This window comes from Scophthalmus maximus, chromosome 6 (assembly GCF_022379125.1).
Source record: "Scophthalmus maximus strain ysfricsl-2021 chromosome 6, ASM2237912v1, whole genome shotgun sequence".
Classification (NCBI taxonomy): domain Eukaryota; kingdom Metazoa; phylum Chordata; class Actinopteri; order Pleuronectiformes; family Scophthalmidae; genus Scophthalmus; species Scophthalmus maximus.
In genome coordinates this window covers 792501-806597 of record NC_061520.1, presented here as the reverse complement: position 1 = coordinate 806597, position 14097 = coordinate 792501, and the positions used below count along the sequence as shown (strand labels likewise).

Genomic DNA, 14097 nt, shown 5'->3' with positions numbered 1-14097 from the left:
ACGCTAACCTCAGCATGCTAACACGCTCACAGTGAAGAGTAGCACATATATTTATGTTAGCTACTTGTTTTGGCATCGTTTGCTCTTATGGACAAAACAGAAACTACAGGAATAGTTGTTGTCATGAAGTGAAGTTGTGGGTGATGAACAGTCTTTTCTTCCATAAACCAAACGGCTCTTTCTTCCACCATGTTCCTTCGAGTGACATCATCGCCTCTGTAACTCGTGTTCCAGAGTTTTCGCAGATGGTCACAGTTGTTGTTCAGATCCGAGGTGTCGTCCGCGTGAACTTTCATTTTTCTGATGATGAGAATGAACTATAGATCCAGTCTGCTCTAAGTCAATCAGCGGCTGAATCCCGATCCAGAGCCAAGGACTCGGTCCGGCCTCACCTGGCTCCGGCGACGTGAGGTCTACCTGTCGGTCACGGTTCAGAGACGAGGGCAGGAGTCCGTCTGATCCTCGTCTTCAGGGTCATCCTGTGTTGTCATGGCTACATGTGTACGACGACATATCAGGACAATGAAACTGAGAATGAACGGAGCTTAGCTCCTATGAAAGGCAGCGCAGAGATTGGAAGATGTTCTCTACAGTCAGTCACAAAGTTTACACGTTTTAATCATTGTTTGAATTATGAAAAGAGAGAAAAGTGTGAAACTAAGTGTTGTGGACGACGTGCAAGTCTGAGCGTCGCCTGATGACGCAGGTCTGTGTGTGTTTCCATCATAACTGTCCTGGGACGTCTGACACGCACGTCACTACGTACAGCAAACGCAAGGCTACTGTATGTCTTCATTTTTAAAAATAGGTGGATAGAAATTTAGAACTCAAAACGTAATATTCCTATTTTTACGAGAACTGTCGTCAGTCACAAGTGTATAATTAAAGATTTGGGTTTAAAAAGCTTTACCCCCAATTAGCCCCAAAGAAGGAGCGACGCATTTCATCTGGTGGACAGAGGAAACCAATTAGAGCTTTGAAGACAGTGAGTGAGTGTGTGTGTGTGTGTGTGTGTGTGTGTGCGTGTGTGTGTGTGTGCGTGTGTGTGTGTGTGTGTGTGTGTGTGTGCGTGTGTGTGTGTGTGTGTGTGCGTGTGTGTGTGTGTGCGTGTGTGTGCGTGCGTGTGTGTGTGTGTGTGTGTGTGTGTGTGTGCGTGTGTGTGTGTGTGATAAGTGGTTGGTGAGGACTCCCTCACTCCGGCGGCGGCCCAGGGGAGTGGTCGACTGCAGGCGAGTGTCGGCTGATTGACTCAGATACATGTGCTGCATATTTCATGTCCTCGGGTGTGTGTGTGTGTGTGTGTGTGTGTGTGTGTGAGACGCTGAGAGACAGTTTCTCTTTGCAGTGGAGTGTGTAGTGTGGGTCTCCCTCTCCTCGGTGACCCACTGTGCTCAACAGTCGTCACGTTTAGCAGCAGCTGACGACCAGCGGCAGGTCGCTCTGGTCCCGGCAGCACTGGAGACAGAAGTCGTCCTCCGTCGTCCCCCGTCGTCCTCCAGGGAGTTCCCCCAGGAAACTCCGTCTAGTTCATGTGGTCTGCTGGGCGTGAAGTTGATCCACACTCAGTGATGTGTGGTTATGAGGTTTGGCTCCTGTTGGCCCGGCAGTGATGCTTCACTTACACTTCAGTTTCCTCCGTGTACGAGGCTGAAACAACCGATGACTCATTTCATTATCACTTCATCTCTTTTTCTGATCTGTATTGATTCATCAGTTTGTCCATTAAATGTCACAATCACAATGTTTCAGAACCTCGGTGGTGTTTTGGTCAAAGATTTGAGAAAAAGATGCAGATCCTCAGATCGTCTTTGATTAATGACCTGAAGGATTAAATCCGATCAGAACCGTTGTCAGTTCATTTCCTGCCAATCGATGTCCGAGCCAAACGCCATCTATCAGTTCACATTCAGGCTGATTACAAACTAAACTGTGTGAAAGAGGAGAAAGTCGTCGACCTCATCGATCACCTGACGTCCTCTGTGTGTAGCTCACGTCTGTTTGTGTCTCTGTGTCCAGACGAGGACGACGAAGGCGAGCGCGACGCCGTTCCCCTCGCGGCCCTCGACGGCTTCTTCTCTGATGACGACTCGCTCAAACAACAACAGCAGAAGAAGAAGAAGGCCAAGAAGATGAAGGAGGGGAAAACACCCAAAGTGAAGAAGAGGAAAAAGGAGGTGAGGTGTAATTCTGTCTCTCCACCCGTCGCTCTTCATGTCTCTGGATCAGAGGCAGCCGACCGTCGAGGACCAGGGGAGAGTAGGTGTGATGTCAGAGGCTGAAGGTCAGAGGTCAGATCTGATCCATCCATCTTCTTTCCTTCCTCCCTTTCCATTCCTTCCTTCCTTCTTTTCTCCCTGCTTCCTTCCCTCCTCCCTCCCTCCTTCCTTCCTTCCTTCCTTCTTTTCTCCCTCCTTCCTTCCCTCCTCCCTCCCTCCCTCCTTCCTCCCTCCTTCCTTCCTTCCTTCCTTCCTTCCTTCCTTCCTTCCTTCCTCCCTCCTTCCTTCCTTCCCTCCTTCCTCCCTCCCTCCCTCCTTCCTTCCCTCCTTCCATCCCTCCCTCCTTCCTTCCTTCCTTCCCTCCTCCCTCCCTCCCTCCTTCCTTCCTTCCCTCCTTCCTCCCTCCCTCCCTCCTTCCTTCCTTCCTTCCTTCCTTCCTTCCTCCCTCCTTCCTTCCCTCCCTCCTTCCTCCCTCCCTCCTTCCTTCCTCCCTCCCTCCCTCCCTCCTTCCTTCCTTCCTCCCTCCCTCCCTCCCTCCCTCCTTCCTTCCTCCCTCCCTCCCTCCCTCCTTCCTTCCTTCCTTCCTTCCTTCCTTCCCTCCCTCCTTCCTTCCTTCCTGCCTCCCTCCCTCCCTCCCTCCTTCCCTCCCTCCTTCCTTCCTTCCTTGCTTCCTTCCTTCCCTCCTTCCTTCCTTCCTTCCCTCCTTCCTTCCTTCCTCCCTCCCTCCCTCCCTCCTCCCTTCCTTCCTTCCTCCCTCCTTCCTCCCTTACTTCCTCCCTCCCTCCCTCCCTCCTTCCTTCCTTACTTCCTTCCTTCCCTCCCTCTTTCCTCCCTTACTTCCTCCCTCCCTCCCTCCTTCCTTCCTTCCTTCCTTCCCTCCCTCTTTCCTCCCTTACTTCCTCCCTCCCTCCCTCCTTCCTTCCTTCCTTCCTTCCCTCCCTCCTTCCTCCCTTACTTCCTCCCTCCCTCCCTCCTTCCTTCCTTCCTCCCTCCCTCCCTCCCTCCCTCCCTCCTTCCCTCCCTCCTTCCTTCCTTCCTTCCTTCCTTCCCTCCCTCCTTCCTCCCTTACTTCCTCCCTCCCTCCCTCCTTCCTTCCTTCCTCCCTCCCTCCCTCCCTCCCTCCCTCCCTCCCTCCTTCCCTCCCTCCTTCCTTCCTTCCTTGCTTCCTTCCTTCCCTCCTTCCTTCCTTCCTTCCCTCCTTCCTTCCTTCCTTCCTCCCTCCCTCCCTCCTTCCCTTCCTTCCTCCCTCCCTCCCTCCCTCCCTCCCTCCTTCCTCCCTCCCTCCCTCCTTCCTTCCCTCCTTCCTTCCTTCCTTCCTCCCTCCCTCCCTCCCTTCCTCCCTCCCTCCCTCCTTCCTTCCCTCCTTCCTTCCTTCCTTCCTCCCTCCCTCCCTCCCTCCCTCCTTCCTCCCTCCCTCCCTCCTTCCTTCCCTCCTTCCTTCCTTCCTTCCTCCCTCCCTCCCTCCCTCCCTTCCTTCCTCCCTCCCTCCCTCCCTCCCTCCTTCCTCCCTCCCTCCCTCCTTCCTTCCCTCCTTCCTTCCTTCCTTCCTTCCCTCCCTCCCTCCCTCCCTCCCTCCCTCCTTCCCTCCCTCCTTCCTTCCTTCCTTGCTTCCTTCCTTCCCTCCTTCCTTCCTTCCTTCCCTCCTTCCCTCCCTCCCTCCCTCCTTCCTCCCTCCCTCCCTCCTTCCTTCCCTCCTTCCTTCCTTCCCTCCTTCCCTCCTTCCCTCCCTCCCTCCCTCCTTCCTCCCTCCCTCCCTCCTTCCTTCCCTCCTTCCTTCCTTCCTTCCTTCCCTCCCTCCCTCCCTCCCATTGAGGAAACCACCGTCGATGCTGTAATTCACCTCGTTGTCACCCCCGGTCGGTGTCGGACAGAGGCCAAAGGTCAGTTGAGGTTGCCAGGTAGAGACGTGTTGTCGACGCCTCCTCCTCCTCTGCAGTGACACAAAGACACTGTACAGACATGAAGATGTTTTCTGATTATGATAATAATCTGTCACCTGTAGAAGAAGAGAGAAACTCTGTCTTGTGTTTTCTCTGTGGGAGCGTGAGTCAACACTCTCTCTGCTGTCGAGAGACAACGCTGTTGTTTTTTTACAGCTTTACTTTGGTCTCGTTGAACTAGATTTGATTGAATATCAATTTATTCGCTCATTTCATATTTTCCATCTCCCTCAGGCGGAGGCATCATGGGAGGGCAACTCATCTGATTACGTTATCGGCTCTTATCTGATTTTTCTTCCCTCTGAGCGCAGAGACGCCATCTTTGTTTTGCTTCCGACGTCCACGTTGCTCGTGTGATGATAATGATGATGTTGTGTGTGTGTGTGTGTGTGTGAGAGCAACACAACTCTGGGTGATGTTGTTGCTCAGTTCCACCTCGACTGTACAGTTTCTCTCAACAGTCGTTCTGCTTCTCTGCTCTCCCTCCTCCAACCCTCCCACTCCCCCACTCCCCATCCCCCTTCCACAATCTACTCCCCCCCTCCCTCCCCCCTCTCTCTCTCTCCCTCTCTCCCCCCTCTCTCTCTCTCTCCCCCCCTCTCTCTCCCTCCCCCCCTCTCTCTCTCTCCCTCTCCCCCTCTCTCTCTCTCCCTCCCCCCCTCTCTCTCTCTCCCTCTCTCCCCCCCTCTCTCTCTCCCCCCCTCTCTCCCCCCCCCCTCTCTCTCTCTCCCCCCCTCTCTCTCTCTCTCACCCCCCTCTCTCTCCCCCCCCCCTCCCCCCCCCTCTCTCTCTCTCCCCCCCTCTCTCTCCCTCTCCCCCCCCTCTCCCCCCCCTCTCTCTCTCTCTCCCCCCCTCTCTCCCCCCCCCCCCTCTCTCTCTCACCCCCCCCTCTCCCCCCCCTCTCTCTCTCTCGCCCCCCCCCCTCTCTCTCTCCCCCCCTCTCTCTCCCTCTCCCCCCCCTCTCTCTCCCTCTCTCCCCCCCTCTCCCCCCCCCCCTCTCTCTCTCTCCCCCCCTCTCTCCCCCCCCCTCTCTCTCTCTCTCCCCCCCCCTCTCTCTCTCGCCCCCCCCCCCCCCCTCTCTCTCTCTCACCCCCCTCTCTCTCTCCCCCCCCCTCCCCCCCCCCTCTCTCTCTCTCCTCCCTCTCTCTCCCTCTCCCCCCCCCTCTCTCTCTCTCTCCCCCCCTCTCTCCCCCCCCCCCCTCTCTCTCTCACCCCCCCCCTCTCCCCCCCTCCTTCTTCTTATGCATGAGACTTGTCTAGACGGAGCTGGAGCAGCAGCAGCAGCTCTGCAGCCACAGGCCTCTGCATAACAAGCTCATTATGCAAACGCATCTGATTGGATGGCGTTGTTCCATTGGCTGCCACTCTGTGTGTGTGTGTGTGTGTGTGTGTGTGTTGGTGAGGGTGAGTGGCATGATAGGAAAAAAAAAGAGTGGGAGAGAGGAACAGAACGAGAGAGCAGTTAAGAGAGAGAGAGAGAGAGTGAGAGACAAAATAATGTTGTGGGGTTTATGAGATGTGAAGGAGAGGAAGGCGTGTGTGCGTGTGTGTGTGTGTGTGTGTGTGTGTGTGTGTGTGTGTGTGTGTGTGCGTGTGTGTGCGTGTGTGTGCGTGTGTGTGTGTGCGTGTGTGCGTGTGTGTGTGTTGTGGGGGTGAACTATGGGAAAAAGAGAGAAAACTAGGAAGAGAGAGAGAGAGAGAGAGAGAGAGAGCTGGAGCCAGACACTGCTCAACTCTGGTCGCCATGGCAACACAGCCTCGGCTGCTGGTGGGGTTGGCGGGCGCTGCGGCAACGTGAGCGTCTCCACTGCGCCGCAGAGTGAAACGACTGAACGTCTCCGTCCACACAGGCCAGAGGAGCAACAGGCGGCGAGCGGAGCACACACCTGATCATACATGTACTGTTACTGTACACGCTACTGTACACACACACACACACACACACACACACACACACACACACACAGACTGTTTCCATGCAAACAAGAAAAATCCCTTTCAAAATCACATACAGAAACACATGCACAAATAAAAATAATAAAAATCAACATGCTCCACAGATATGAAATGAGAGAAGCACCAGATACCTTCTCCTCAAACACACAAACACACACACACACAACCCTGTTTATTTGACACAATGCATCTTCAGCTTCCTGACAGCTGGGGGGCGACCTCTGTGGGAGCTTGAATCCCCAATACTTGTTTGCCCGATCAATAAGTTCAATATTTGAATGATTCCCTCTTGATTTCCTTGTCACCAATGGTAGAGTTCAGACCTCGATCAGTGCGTCACAGTCGTGTCCTGAGCTGAAGTCAGATTCAGAGACACATTCTACAACCCTAACCCAACTTCATATTTATAACGATGATAAAAACCTGGGTGAGGTTCTGTGAAGGTTTGAAGGTGAAGTTAGTTCAACAGTGATGAGGAAGTTGGTTCAACATTGATGATGAAGTTAGTTCATGATGAAGTTAGTTCAACAGTGATGATGAAGTTAGTTCAACAGTGATGATGAAGTTGGTTCAACAGTGATGATGAAGTTAGTTCATGATGAAGTTAGTTCAACAGTGATGATGAAGTTGGTTCAACAGTGATGATGAAGTTGGTTCAACAGTGATGATGAAGTTAGTTCAACAGTGTTGATGAAGTTAGTTCAACAGTGATGATGAAGTTAGTTCATGATGAAGTTAGTTCAACAGTGTTGATGAAGTTAGTTCAACAGCGATGATGAAGTTAGTTCAACAGTGGTGATGAAGTTGGTTCAACAGTGATGATGAAGTTGGTTCAACAGTGATGATGAAGTTAGTTCATGATGAAGTTAGTTCAACAGTGATGATGAAGTTGGTTCAACAGTGATGATGAAGTTGGTTCAACAGTGATGATGAAGTTAGTTCAACAGTGATGATGAAGTTAGTTCAACAGTGATGATGAAGTTGGTTCAACAGTGATGATGAAGTTGGTTCAACAGTGATGATGAAGTTGGTTCAACAGTGATGATGAAGTTGATCGAACAGTGATAATGAAGTGAGTTCATGATGAAGTTAGTTCAACAGTGATGATGAAGATAGTTCAACAGTGATGCTCGTAACCTGCTGTCGATCACCACGGCTACCATGTCTCGGTTGTTGTGTCCTTCAGGGAGGAGTTCAGCCCCGAGCGGACAGCGACCCGGAGGAGATGTCGGAGGTGGAGGAGGAACGGGAGCGTCCGGAGGTCGGCTCGGAGAGCGAGAGCAGTGTGTACGGTCCCACCAAGAAGAAGAAGAAGAAACCAAAGGAGAAGAAGGAGAAGAAGCCAAGGAAGAAGAAGAGAGATGAGGAGGAGGAGGACGATGACGACGACGACGGGGGCACGAAGGTAAGTCCAAGTCTGTGATGCCTTTTATTTCCTGGTCTACAGAGTCAGACATCGTCATGTTCCTCTGCCACGGATGCTACAGAATCCTGCACACTAAACCTTCAGAATATTTCCATTTGGATTTAATATCAATGTTTTATCCTTTTAACGCAAATGTGTTGTTTTCTCTCGTCTGCGTTTCTTCAGGAACCAAAATCCTCCGGCCAGCTGATGCAGGAGTGGGGTCTGGAAGACGTCCAGTACGGATTCACAGAGGACGACTACAAGACCATCACCAACTACAAGGCCTTCAGCCAGTTCCTCAGGCGAGTGTGTGTGTGTGTGTGTGTGTGTGTGTGTGTGTGTGTGTGTGTGTTTCCCCGACTGAGACACTTCCAACACAAACTCCACAGTGAGTCTGTAACGAGCTCAAACACGAGCTCCTTGTGTTGGAGCTGTTGTTGTCTCACCTGGGGCCGTCGGGGGCTCAGACAAAGTGCCGAGCCCCCGGCGGTGGAGCAGTCGGCTGCTGACTGGACGCCCGTGACAGCCCGGAGGCTCTGGGACTCGCTGCTCTGACCCAGTCTCGTTCACAGGCCAGTGTTGCCAAACCCCGAGCTGCTGTCTGACAAATCACAAACATGGCCCACACACAGCAGGGCAGCGAGGGGAGTAATGGGAGGGGGAGGGGGAGGCGAGCGGCGCCGCAGGGCTCCGGGACGATTGTGACATAATGAAGCTGTGTCCTCTCACTCAGGCCTCTCATCGCCAAGAAGAACCCCAAGATCCCCATGTCCAAGATGATGACGGTGTTGGGCGCCAAGTGGCGAGAGTTCAGCGCCAACAACCCGTTCAAGGGCGCGTCCGCCACCGCCGTGGCCGCCGCCGTGGCCGCCGCCGTGGAAATGGTCACCGTGGCTCCGCCGGCGCCCGTCGGCAGCAGCCAGCCGACCGCTCAGCCGGGGCCGATCAAGAAGGCCAAAACCAAAGAGGGGAAGGGTGAGTGAGTGAAGAGTGAGAGAGTGAGATAATAAGTGATATAATAATATAATAACTCGACTGACTCTGTTGTTGCTCTCAGGACCTGGAGTGAGGAAGAGGAGTAAGTCTGTGAAGGACGTGAAGAAGAAACCCAAGCCGAAGAAAACCAAATCAAAGGCGAGTCAGAGTGTGAAGAAGAAGAAGACGTCCTCAGTACGTTTGATTATTTCATCCCCTCACTCATCCTTTCATCCGCTCATTCATCCTCTCATCCTCTCACTGATCCTCTCACTCATTCTCTTATCCTCTCACTCATTCTCTCACTCATCCTCTCACTCATCCTTTCATCCACTCATCCCCTCACTCATCCTTTCATCCTCTCATCCTCTCACTCCTCCTGTCACTCACCCTTTCATCCTCTCATTCATCCTCTCATCCTCTCATCATCTCACTAATCCTCTCATCCTCCCATCCTCTGACTCATCCTCTCATCCGCTCATTCATCCGCTCATCCTCTCATCCACTCATCCTCGCATTCATCCTCTCATACATCCTCTCATCCTTTCATGCTCTCATCCTCTCATTCATCCTCTCATTCATCCTCTCATCCTCTCATCCTCTCACTAATCCTCTCATCCTCCCATCCTCTGACTCATCCTCTCATCTGCTCATTCATCCGCTCATCCTCTCATCCACTCATCCTCGCATTCATCCTCTCATACATCCTCTCATCCTTTCATGCTCTCATCCTCTCATTCATCCTCTCATTCATCCTCTCATCCTCTCATCCTCTCACTAATCCTCTCATCCTCCCATCCTCTGACTCATCCTCTCATCTGCTCATTCATCCGCTCATCCTCTCATCCACTCATCCTCGCATTCATCCTCTCATACATCCTCTCATCCTTTCATGCTTTCATCCTCTCATTCATCCTCTCATTCATCCTCTCATCCTCTCACTCATCCTCTCATTCATCCTCTCACTGTTGATCTGTTGATTTGTGTCTCTGAGCCCTTTATTGTGTTCGGTGTGTGTGTGTGTGTGCGTGCCTGCCTGCCTGCGTGCGTGCGTGCGTGCGTGCGTGCGCGTGCGTGCTTGCGTGCGTGTGTGTGCGTGTGTGTGTGTGTGTGTGTGTGTGTGCGTGTGTGTGTGCGTGTGCGTGTGTGTGTGTGTGCGTGTGTGTGTGTGTGTATGTGTGCGTGTGTGTGTGTGGTTTACAGAGCGAGGAAGACTTCCTGGAGGAGTCGGACTTTGATGACATCAGCATCCACAGTGCCTCAGTCTTCTCTGACGCCCTGGGGGCGGCCACCAAGAAGAAGGCCCGGCGTGGGCGGAAGAAAAGGAAAAGTATGTTTACACTTAATCTGATCAATCAGCTGCATTCAGGTGACGATCTGAGCGTAGGAATTACTGACGTTTACCTCTGTGCCTCGTCCAGAGGAGGACGGCGACGGCTACGAGACGGACCACCAGGACTACTGCGAGGTCTGCCAGCAGGGGGGGGAGATCATCCTGTGTGACACCTGCCCCAGAGCCTATCACCTGGTGTGTCTGGACCCGGAGCTGGAGAAGGCCCCCGAGGGCAAGTGGAGCTGCCCGCACTGTGTGAGTCGACTAGTGTGACATTTACTTTCATATATAAGCCAACAACTAAATGCTAACGTGAGAGAATTCCTTTTGGGAGCCAACTTAAAATGTGATATGACTTGGTAAACTGTTTCATTCCCAGGAGAAGGAGGGGATCCAGTGGGAGGCCAAAGATGAAGAGGAGGAGGAGGAGGAGGCGGCGGGAGAGGAGGAGGACGACCACATGGAATTCTGCCGAGTGTGTAAAGACGGAGGGGAGCTGCTGTGCTGCGACACCTGCCCCTCGTCCTACCACATCCACTGCCTCAACCCTCCGCTGCCCGAGATCCCCAATGGGGAGTGGCTGTGTCCACGCTGCATGGTGAGTTCGGCACGGCGGTGCAGCGGGTCGCACCACAGGTAGAAGGTTCTGGGTCCGAGCCCGCCGGCCTGTGTGGAGTTGACATGTTCTCTCCCCGTGTGTCTGCCTGAGCAGCTCCGGTTCATTAAAGTGTGGATGGTTGTTTTTATTTGTCGGCCCTGTGATTCGCTGCCATCCAGGGTGAGCCCCACCCCCTTGCCGGTGTCAGCTGGGATTGACTCCACCCCCCTGCGACCATCACAGGATGTACGACCTTTTGCCAAGGTCGTAGAGTTTAAGGTTAAACGACTTCCTCTACGACTTCCTCTACTTCCGATTGATTTTTTGTTATTAATAGAATATTAATCTATTACATGATTTTACAACAACCGACTGAGACGATGACAGGGGATGTACAGTTTTAAATCAGAATCAGTATCAATACTTTATTGATCCACAGTGGGAAGTTTCGTTACAGTCGCTCCGACCAAGAACAGAAATATATGCAAAAAATATAAGAAATATTAAATATAAGAATATGTGCTTTTTGTGCATTACATATGTAAATTCACACACACACACACACACACACACACACACACACAGTTAAAGTGTTCACTCAAGGTTACAGTGACGTGATTATTGTAAAGAAGCATAGAGATGAATTGTGATAAATATTTCATCTGAACACTTCTGTACATTTGCAGTCACGTCATCAGAGACAAACTGAATCTGTCATTTAACTTCATTCCCAGTTGCACTGTTGGAACTCCGGGCTCCGGTCTGTGGGAGCGTCGTTGTGTCACTGTGGAAACAGTTTACTGTAGTTTATGATGCTGTAAAGTGCCCGTGGCAGCAGAAGTGGGTCAGTTACAGTCGTGGTATGATTTGTGAACGTGTCTTGAATCTTGTAACGATTTGTAAACATTTGCGTGGGAATATATAAAGACAGGAATGTGAGCGATGTCATCAGGATGCTAGTGAACTAAATTCATCTTAGATTTTGTTTGTATAATTTCTCTCACCACTTCATCATTATTATTATTATATATGTTTTTCTCAGTGCCCTCCCCTGAAGGGTAAAGTACAGAAGATCCTGCACTGGACGTGGGGGGAACCTCCTCTCCCGGCCGAGCTGCCCGCCGGTCCGGACGGGAAGCCCAACGACCCGCTGACCAGGCCGCCGCTCAAGGGCCACGCGGAGCGGGAGTTCTTCGTGAAGTGGGCCGGCCTGTCGTACTGGCACTGCTCCTGGGTCAGCGAGCTGCAGGTCAGACTGCACACGGAGCGACGTGGTGGAACCGTTGGTTTTCTAATTTCAGCTTTGACAAACAGATTTCTTTATTAATTCCGTCTTCACGTCACTAAATCCTTTCTGAATCAAATGATCAAACTCGTCTCGGAGCCAAAGCTACAAGATATATATGGTTCTTATAGAAGAGGTGACGACGAGGTGACGGACGGTTGTTCTCTCTCCGTGTGCGTCCGTGCAGCTGGAGCTCTATCACACCGTCATGTACCGGAACTACCAGCGGAAGAACGACATGGACGAGCCGCCGCCGTTCGACTACGGCTCCGGAGAGGAGGAGCTCAACAACGAGAAGAGGAAGAGCAAGGACCCCCAGTACGCCGTGATGGAGGAGCGCTTCTACCGCTACGGCATCAAACCCGAGTGGATGGTCATTCACCGGGTGCTGAACCACAGGTGGGCCGCCCGCTGGCCCCCCGTGGACATTATTCTCCACAGCACAGAGTATTTTAAATAGGGAAATACGATGTGTTTTAAAGTCTCAGAATAATTCCTAGATATTTAGAAATAACAGCAACAAGTTAATGTCCATATGTTTCCAGACTTTTCACTCTTCCTATGTACAGTAAGACAGAGTCAGTCAATACTCGAATGTGTTTGACGGCAGCAGGAAGTGGAAAAAGACTTTCATTCGATTTTGTGTGTCACGTCTCTTTAACGTGTACTAATGAGTTTCCTGTTTGTAGTTTCGATAAGGACGGCGACGTCCACTACCTGATCAAGTGGAGAGACCTGCCCTACGACCAGTGCACCTGGGAGGTGGACGACTTCGACGTCCCCGAGTACCTCAGTCACATAGCGAGTTACTGGGACCACAGGTCGGTGTCTGAATCAGCGTGACCTCACTTCCTGTGTGTTGCCATGGCGTCAGCAGGAACAGAACCAGAATAACTCTTCTGCTCCGCTCTGCCCTCGATCCGAGCGATTCCCCTGTTGCTCTTGTTTGGCTCATCATCATCATCATGTTGCTGCAATTTCATTTATTTTAATTCTTCTTCCCAGGGAGCAGATTCTAGGCGAGGACCAGCGCCCCCTGGTGGCGAGGAAAGGACAGAAACTCAAGGAGGACCATCAGAAGAGGGAGGTCCCTCCCGACGCTCCCATCATAGACGTAAGATGGAATATTTAAAGGTCAAATGAATCGACCTAGTCACCTGTTACCTTTGACCTCTCTGTTATCTTTACTGCATGCTTATGACTTTTATTACTGACCTCGTCATGACAACACGCTGCTGACCGCTCACGTCTGCAGCCCACCATCAAGTTCGAGCACCAGCCGTGGTACATCAACGCCACGGGAGGAACCCTGCACCCGTACCAGCTGGAGGGTCTGAACTGGCTCCGGTTCTCCTGGGCCCAGGGCACCGACACCATCCTGGCCGACGAGATGGGCCTGGGGAAGACGGTGCAGACCATCGTGTTCCTCTACTCGCTGTACAAGGAGGTGAGGGTCGAGTCCTGCTGGACGACGAGGGGCCGATGAGGGTCTTCTTCCTGTGACGTCAGGGTTGATTGGTCGTGTCGGTCTCTCTCTCAGGGCCACTCGAAGGGGCCCTTCCTGGTGAGCGCGCCCCTCTCCACCATCATCAACTGGGAGAGGGAGTTCGAGATGTGGGCTCCAGATTTCTACGTGGTGACGTACACGGGCGACAAAGACAGTCGGGCGATCATCAGGGAGAACGAGTTCACGTTCGAGGACAGCGCGGTGAAGTCGGGACGCAAGGTGTTCCGCATGAAGGTACGGAGCTCCGCCCACACCGCTGAGACACGACCTGATGATGTCATAATACATATATATATATATATATATATATATATATGTATATATAGTATAGTGAGAAATATCGTATTGATTGAAGACACAGCAGTAAAAGACTGATGTATTCGTCTCTTCATGTGTAATTTCATTATCCAAAATTATTTCTTTGGTTATTTTGACAATTAATTATGACAAAACAATGTATTTCCAAAATATACATATTACTGGTGACATGCAACTAAAGAATTAGCCCAGTTATTACAATAATGTGAATAATGTCTGAAAACATATGTTTAACCAGATAATGTAATAACCTTTATTTTATTTATCACATCATTGGTAGATTATTTTATTACGTTATCTGTAGTTTTACTCGACCAATAAATAATATGAGCCTTTCACGTATTGTTTGTCTGTTTGTGCCAATATGAAAACTTAAACAATGCAGAAAAATGTATGTAAATTATGTTTTTTTCTTCATTCTGGTCATTATATTCTAATATATTTGGTTGTATTTATATTTTCTTCGTATTTATCGTTATTTATAAAATCAAGTATTAATCCTCAGTTGCATTTATTTGTCCTGAGGGTTTGATAATGATATGATATGATAATCCCATTTTT

At 51.2% G+C, this 14097-nt stretch overlaps 1 protein-coding gene across 5 annotated transcripts in view; it reads left to right on the top strand.

Moving 5' to 3' along the window:
• The window catches only part of chd5 (chromodomain helicase DNA binding protein 5), a 33280-nt gene that overhangs the window by 5278 nt on the left and 13905 nt on the right, over positions 1-14097 (top strand). For all 5 annotated transcript variants that reach the window (XM_047332917.1, XM_047332915.1, XM_047332914.1 and 2 more), the window contains 14 exons: positions 2017-2174; positions 7299-7517; positions 7704-7822; positions 8254-8495; positions 8578-8690; positions 9699-9825; positions 9917-10083; positions 10208-10426; positions 11469-11675; positions 11899-12110; positions 12401-12532; positions 12717-12825; positions 12967-13158; positions 13252-13452. In XM_047332917.1, coding sequence (XP_047188873.1) covers positions 2017-2174; positions 7299-7517; positions 7704-7822; positions 8254-8495; positions 8578-8690; positions 9699-9825; positions 9917-10083; positions 10208-10426; positions 11469-11675; positions 11899-12110; positions 12401-12532; positions 12717-12825; positions 12967-13158; positions 13252-13452 — 2417 coding nt within the window. The remainder of the gene's footprint in view (positions 1-2016; positions 2175-7298; positions 7518-7703; positions 7823-8253; positions 8496-8577; positions 8691-9698; positions 9826-9916; positions 10084-10207; positions 10427-11468; positions 11676-11898; positions 12111-12400; positions 12533-12716; positions 12826-12966; positions 13159-13251; positions 13453-14097) is intronic.